Below are 7414 nucleotides of genomic sequence, written 5' to 3' on the forward strand. Positions count from 1 at the left end.
CATATAAACGTCATGTATAAGCATTAGACGAGGTTTGGTCTTTGGACGGTGCGGCGTGTATGGGCACGCCCCCGAGTGAACCCGGGTTGGTGCTGGATAGGATTGATCTTCCTGCGGCGGGCGGGGCTGCGGGGTTGCAGGCCCGAGCGGAAGCACAGGTTCGCGGCTTCGCGTGCTTGCGGCTTGTGGGTAGGATTGCCGGCGTGTTTGCAGGGGTGTCGGGTCCGGTACCGGTGGTGACGAGTGGCAGTGTGGCACGAAGCGTGGATGGTCAAGAAGTGTTGTTACAGAGCAGTGGAGTTACCAGGTACCACTTTTAACAGTACCGCCTACCACTGTTACTGGGACGCACGCGCTTTCCCACCGGCGTGCCACCACTCGAGTAACGACCCGACGCCACACTCAGCCGCCTACCTATCACGCGCTCTGACTCCCAGCCTCCCCGGCGACGGCGCCGCAAATGACAGCGCGATGGGTGGCCGTGTGGCGGCGTGCGCCATACCTTGACTGTGATGAGCCCCGCCCGGGCCCTGCCAACCGCCTCCACATCTACTCACCACCCCGAGAACACGTTCCACTCAACGGCACAACACATATTATGGTGCCTTCGCCCACCCGCTTAGACAGCGCGGCAGCCCTAGTTGGGCTTGGCGGGAGTTTCATCGCATTGTGGGCCTACATGTTGGAACGCCTGGAAGGCTAGAATACGATGAGGTTCACGGCACGCAGGGCAGCCCTTACCCACCAACCACGCGTCCCCACGCTGTGATATGACCCACGAGGCCACGATGACCCGACGCAGCCTCCTGCCTACATCCAATAGGCAAATGGTCACATGCCTTTCCAAGTTCCAGGGCGTTCAATCAGGGAGCCGACGGTGTGAGGGCTCCCTCAGGCCCCTTTGACCGCTTGTTACCGGTGCTGGATAGCTCGCTCGTTGGCTGCGTCTGCAGGTCCCTCGTACCTTACCTTGTAATGAACACCCCTTGCCAACACCCTCTTTTCATAACTCTGCAGGAGCTGGTGGAGGCGCGCGCGACGGATATGGAGGCGCGCGACCAGCCGCAGACGCTTGGCGGCGTGGCGTACGGCTGCCCGCTGGGGGTGCTGCAGGTCTACTACGCCCGCTGGGGTGCGGAGGGCGCGGCCGGCAGCCGACACAAGCGGCAGCTGCTGCTGCGTGCCCTGGCCAGCCCCACGCCCGACTGGGCCGCAAAGTGAGTCCTCGAGCCATTGTTAGGCTGCAGAACGACCGCAACATATTCAAGGAAGTCAGTTATTACCAAGGCACTTGGAATGGGTCCAGCCGGGATTCGGATGGGGCGGGTGTGGAGGGAATTCTGAGGCCTGCGCCTCCCGCACCTACCCCGTACCCCCGCCTCCCCCCGCCCCACCCCACCGCCACCTCCCTTCCTGCACCTGCCCAGTCCGCTGCCCCTGCCCCTGCCCCTGCCCCTGCCCCTGCCCCTGCCCCTGCCCCTGCCCCTGCCCCTGCCCCTGCCCCTGCCCCTGCCCCTGCCCCTGCCCCTGCCCCTGCCCCTGCCCCTGCCCCTGCCCCTGCCCCTGCCCCTGCCCCTGCCCCTGCCCCTGCCCCTGCCCCTGCCCCTGCCCCTGCCCCTGCCCCTGCCCCTGCCCCTGCCCCTGCCCCTGCCCCTGCCCCTGGCCCTGCCCCTGCCCCTGCCCCTGCCCCTGCCCCTGCCCCTGCCCCTGCCCCTGCCCCTGCCCCTGCCCCTGCCCCTGCCCCTGCCCCTGCTGCCCCTGCCCCTGCCCCTGCCCCTGCCCCTGCCCCTGCCCTTACCTCCCTGCCCCTACCTCCCTGCCCCTACCCCACCTTCCTGCCCCTACCCGACCTCCTTACCCCCACCGCCCTACCCCACCGCCCTACCCCTACCCCTCCCCCCACCTCCCTACCTCCCTACCGCCCTTCCCCACCGCCCTCCCCCCACTTCCACCTCCCCACCTCCCCACCTCCCTACCGCCCTACTGCCGCAGGTGCGACTGGCTGCTGCTCCAGTGGGCGGCGGTGACGGGGTGGCCGGGGGCCGAGGAGCGGGAGCTGGGCGGCGGCACGTTCGAGGGCTGGATGCACGCCGCCTGGCAGCCCGACTACCTACAGCGGCTGCTGCTGCTGGCGGGGCACGGCTTCGGGCTGTGCCTCAACGCTGCAGAGGCCGCCGCCGCGGCAGGCAACGTGCCCGCCGCCGCGTACTGTCTGGACCAGCAGAGCAGCCGGCAGCAGCAGCGGCAGCCGCGGCAGCAGCAGCAGGCGCAGCAGGCGCAGCAGGCGCAGCCGCAGGTGCAGCCGCAGGTGCAGCCGCAGGCGCAGCAGGCGCAGCAGGCGCAGCAGGCGCAGCAGGCGCAGCGGCAGCGGCGGCAGCAGCAAGAGCACCGGGGTACATCTGCAACCAGTGACAACGTGCCGCAACCCGACCAGCACCAGCACCCGCACCAACCGCATCAGCACCAGCACTACAAGCTACAGGCCCCGGTGGCGCAGACGCCCCAGGACCCCAACCAACCCAACCGACCCAACCAGCCGGACCAATCCAACCAGCAGGACCAAACGCCTATCGCCAAGGCCGGCGGGCGCCTGGCCCCACCTCCACACCCACCCACGCCCCCGCCCCCGCCTCCGCCTCCGCCTCTGCCCCTGCAGTTGGACGGGCGCTATTCCAGCCATATGGCTAACGCGGCTGCAAAGACCGGGCAGGTGGGTCTCGTGGCGACGCCGAGCACTTGAGGCACCGGCTTACTTAGTAGGAGTCACCCTCTTGTGACACACTCCCCCCCCCACAGTTTCTACTTCCAAAGGTAGCCTAGCGTGTTCCCTGGCTCGTGAGCAATGCAGTCCTTCAAAACCCACACGCTTCCACAGGTAGATGTCAGGGACAACACACAGTCACACACACAAACACATACACCCTCCCCAACACACACACACATACACATACACACACGCACACACACACATATACATCCCCCCAGCACACACACACAATCAATTGCAACGGGCGGGCGCGCGCTTGCTATTTGTTTCCCCTTGTAACAACACGTCCGCAGGTGGGTGTGCTGCGGCTGCTGCGGGAGCGCGGCTTCGAGCTGTCGGCGCAGCACCTGGAGGAGGCGCTGGCGTTCACGTCCTCAGACTTCAACAGGTGCGGAGGTGCGGGTGTGGAGGCGCAGGTGTGGAGGTGCGGGTGCGGGTGGGTGCGTTTACCTCGATCGTCGCATGTCATCAACGGGTCCGGGCGTGTGCGTGGGTGGTGGGTGCAGGTGCGGCACCCGTACATCTGTGCACCAGGTGCCATTGTCACACCTGATCACACCTGATCACACCCGATCACACCTGATCACACCTGATCACACCTGACCCCAGGTTCTAAGACCACTTGCACCAACCCCAACTTCGCACCTGTTCAGCAATCTGTTCAACCCGCCCGCTGCCCGCCCGCCGCAACATGCAGTCCCACGGAGACGGAGGGCCAGGGCCTGCCCTCGGTGCGCTACCTGGCCACCCTAGAGCTACCCGACAACGCCCTTGTGGGCGGGCTGGGACCGTTGGCGGGCGGCGGCATCGGTGGCGCCGAACGCGGCGGGGGCGTCCGTGGTGGTGGCGGGGGCGGGGGCGGCGGGGGCGCGCTGGTGGGGGCTGTGGACTGGAGCGGTGTGTTTCGTGACGTGGCGGCGTGTGGCAGCGACCTGCAGCTGCTGCGACACCTGCACCACCGGGTGAGCTCGCGGGAGTAGGGGGGGCTCGGGGCGGGGTTGGAATGTGTGTGTTTGTTAGGAGCGCGGTCGTACTGCGGGGCATGTCGTGGCGTGAATCCGGACAGCTGCTGTCATGACTTTATTTGTGACGTGCCTCCTGTGGGCCCGTACGATCTCATGTGTACCTGGAGATTACAAGGGTAGAAAACACGCGAGGGCATGATTGTGTTTGTGACATGTATGTGTGTTTGTTTGTGACATGCAGCGTGGCGCCGTGGTGAGCCTGGCGGCGGTGGCTCAGGGCGGCGGTGTGGAGGCGCTGGAGTGGGCGCTGCGGCAGCTGCCGGGGGCGGCGGCGGGGCTGCTGCCAGAGGTGAGTGCAGAGTAGCGGGTGGTGGTAGTGGGGGTGCTGTGTGTGGGGCATTGTCGATGGACGGCACGCTGGAGCTCCATCCGTGCGTGCCGTGCATGCATCCGTGCACACACCAGGAAGCCACACACGCACGCGCACGCACGCACACACATGCACAGGCGTCACAGGCGCCCATCACTTGCACACATACACACACCACATTGACCCGCGCCCAACCGCCTCCCAACCGCCTCCCACCAACCACCTCCTACCAACCACCTCCCCAACCACCTCAACCTCCAACCACCTCTACGTACCTCCCCAACCGCCCGCAGCCGCTGTCCTCCCGCGACTTCACCACGGTCCTCAGCGCCGGCAACTGGGCCGCCGCCGACTGGCTGCTAGCGCGCGGCCTCGCGCCCACCAGACAGGAGCAGCTGCAGCGGCTCTTCGCCGCCTTAGCACCGGACATGGGCGAGGCAGTGCTGGTCTGCGGCATTCCGGCGCTTCGGTGGATCGTGGCGCGATCCGGGCTGCGATGGACGGCCAAATGTCGGGCGATGCTCGTGAAGCTGAGGGTCAAGTTGACGCAGGGCGAGCTGTCTGTGTTTGTGGCGCCAGGGCAGGCGCGCTGGTTGGAGGAGATGGTGGCGGCGGCGGACGTGGCGCTGCTGGCGAGTGGACGCGGGCGGGCGGGTGCTGGGGGTGCGGGTGGGGGTGCGGGTGGGGATGCGGGTGTGGTGGCGGGTGCGGGTGCGGTGGCGGGGGCGACGGGAGCGGCGGACGGCTGAGGGTGTAGGGCGTGAGGTTGGAATGGCAACGGCGTGGTGAGGAAGGGGATGGAGGACACAGGGGGAAAGCGCTGGCTAAGCCGACACTGTGCGTGCATGTGTGCGACTGAGTGCGTGTGTGACACGATCATGCAACCTCGGACCCCCGGTGCGCCGCGATTGGATTGGTACGGCCCGGCGTAAGTGTGTTGTGGTGTGTATCGTGTACGGTGCCCTGGAGCTTCTTGGCACTGCTAACATGATTTGGTGCTGGACAACCCGGGTTCACTTCAGTTTGGGGCACCGTCCCAAAACTGGACAACCTTTGGACCCGTGTTTAGACGTGGTAGTACAGTCCGACGTGGAAACCAACCTTACCTACCCCGCCTGTCGTGTCAGATTCACCGTCCGACTGTACTACCACTGCCGTACGGCCCTTCCCGTGCGGGGGGTCATGGGGGTGGGCCGGGGGGGTTTCACGACGCCAAACTGGTCTCCCCTGAGTCCCCCACGCTCTCAGCCCCTCCGTACATGTAGTAATGACTTGCTGGTCAAGTGGGAGGGCGGTCCACGCTCGCCTGAGGTCGAAATGGGCGGGTTTTGGCCCGCCAGCCATGCACCCGATGGGCGCGTGTCGGTCCGATCGGGCCAAAGTGTGCTGGAGAGAGCAGTAACTCACTCAATATGTTATTTAGATACCCAATATTGCACTGGAATGTACCCCGGGACAAAATGCGAGGCTCTGCCGACCAGCAATTTCGCGACCGGAGTCCCTCACACCGCCACATTTTCAATGCTATATCATTGCCGTGTCTATTATTGACTATACGGAGCACTTTGCACGGCTTTTCAAGGGCTAAACGCTGCCCTTCGTGCACGTTGTCGCGGCATGTCGCTGCATTTTGCGAGCTCGGCGAGCGGACAGGCCGCTCCAGGGACTAAAACAGCAAGTCATAACATATAAACGTCATGTATAAGCATTAGACGAGGTTTGGTCTTTGGACGGTGCGGCGTGTATGGGCACGCCCCCGAGTGAACCCGGGTTGGTGCTGGATAGGATTGATCTTCCTGCGGCGGGCGGGGCTGCGGGGTTGCAGGCCCGAGCGGAAGCACAGGTTCGCGGCTTCGCGTGCTTGCGGCTTGTGGGTAGGATTGCCGGCGTGTTTGCAGGGGTGTCGGGTCCGGTACCGGTGGTGACGAGTGGCAGTGTGGCACGAAGCGTGGATGGTCAAGAAGTGTTGTTACAGAGCAGTGGAGTTACCAGGTACCACTTTTAACAGTACCGCCTACCACTGTTACTGGGACGCACGCGCTTTCCCACCGGCGTGCCACCACTCGAGTAACGACCCGACGCCACACTCAGCCGCCTACCTATCACGCGCTCTGACTCCCAGCCTCCCCGGCGACGGCGCCGCAAATGACAGCGCGATGGGTGGCCGTGTGGCGGCGTGCGCCATACCTTGACTGTGATGAGCCCCGCCCGGGCCCTGCCAACCGCCTCCACATCTACTCACCACCCCGAGAACACGTTCCACTCAACGGCACAACACATATTATGGTGCCTTCGCCCACCCGCTTAGACAGCGCGGCAGCCCTAGTTGGGCTTGGCGGGAGTTTCATCGCATTGTGGGCCTACATGTTGGAACGCCTGGAAGGCTAGAATACGATGAGGTTCACGGCACGCAGGGCAGCCCTTACCCACCAACCACGCGTCCCCACGCTGTGATATGACCCACGAGGCCACGATGACCCGACGCAGCCTCCTGCCTACATCCAATGCCAGCATGAGGCCACGCTACCTAGAGGGTCTGGAACGCGCCCCGCCCCGACAGGCGGCCGGAGCCCGAGCGTCCCTGTCCCAGCGCCGCCCACACACACACGCCACGCCACCAACAACCGAAGCCAAGTTGCAACACGCACACATTTGTTGCCGCCGCCTAACACCCCAGGACACTTCGCGCCAACACCACAGGGCGCAGAAGAACACCGCAACAGCAAAAATCACCAACCAAGACCACCACAAACGAATCACGGTACGGTAGGCTTCACCGACCAACCTCCTGTTAGCCCCTCAGAGCGCCCCGGCATCCTCCAGCTGCTTCAGGTTTGCGAAGTTGAAGGGCATGAACTTGTAGCCGTCACCCTTGTAGAACTTGCCTTGGTACTCCACCTGATGTCAGGGACGGACATTGCGGGGCAGCGGGATTACGGGTCAGTTGGAGGGTCGGCTGTGTGAGCCAGGGGGGCTAACGCACGCCAACCACCCATGCCCAACCTACCCCCACCCCGCACCGTCCCCGCCCCACCCCACCTCGCCCCGCCGCCAACCCGCCCAACACCAACTGATATGGTGAAACCAACCCCAACCAATCCCTCCCCCACACCCAACCACTCCCCACCACGCCACGCACCCAGTGCAGGCGCAGGGCGTGCAGGAATGCGCTCAGGCTCTCCATCACCATCAGCACGCCTAGCGTGCCGCAGGCAAACACGAAGAAGCCGATGATCATGGCGGCTATGTTTCCGGAAGCTATTGCCGCCATGAGAACTCGGTCGTAGAACACGCCGGCGAGTTGGGAGTGCG

The 7414-nt window shown here is 65.0% G+C and overlaps 2 protein-coding genes across 2 annotated transcripts in view; one reads left to right on the plus strand and one right to left on the minus strand.

Moving 5' to 3' along the window:
- The window catches only part of CHLRE_11g467704v5 (uncharacterized protein), a 10912-nt gene extending 4854 nt beyond the window's left edge, over positions 1 to 6058 (plus strand). The window contains exons 8-13 of the mRNA XM_043067463.1: positions 1018 to 1217; positions 1993 to 2710; positions 3061 to 3155; positions 3465 to 3729; positions 3974 to 4081; positions 4396 to 6058. Coding sequence (XP_042919460.1) covers positions 1018 to 1217; positions 1993 to 2710; positions 3061 to 3155; positions 3465 to 3729; positions 3974 to 4081; positions 4396 to 4851 — 1842 coding nt within the window. The 3' untranslated portion in view covers positions 4852 to 6058. The remainder of the gene's footprint in view (positions 1 to 1017; positions 1218 to 1992; positions 2711 to 3060; positions 3156 to 3464; positions 3730 to 3973; positions 4082 to 4395) is intronic.
- Position 6059: 1 nt separating this feature from the next.
- The window catches only part of CHLRE_11g467705v5 (uncharacterized protein), a 12547-nt gene continuing 11192 nt past the window's right edge, over positions 6060 to 7414 (minus strand). The window contains exons 22-23 of the mRNA XM_043067464.1: positions 7242 to 7378; positions 6060 to 7000 (exon numbers count right to left, since the gene is read on the minus strand). The gene's annotated coding sequence lies outside the window, so the exon portion shown is untranslated. The remainder of the gene's footprint in view (positions 7001 to 7241; positions 7379 to 7414) is intronic.

This window comes from Chlamydomonas reinhardtii, chromosome 11 (genome assembly GCF_000002595.2).
Source record: "Chlamydomonas reinhardtii strain CC-503 cw92 mt+ chromosome 11, whole genome shotgun sequence".
NCBI classification, from domain to species: domain Eukaryota; kingdom Viridiplantae; phylum Chlorophyta; class Chlorophyceae; order Chlamydomonadales; family Chlamydomonadaceae; genus Chlamydomonas; species Chlamydomonas reinhardtii.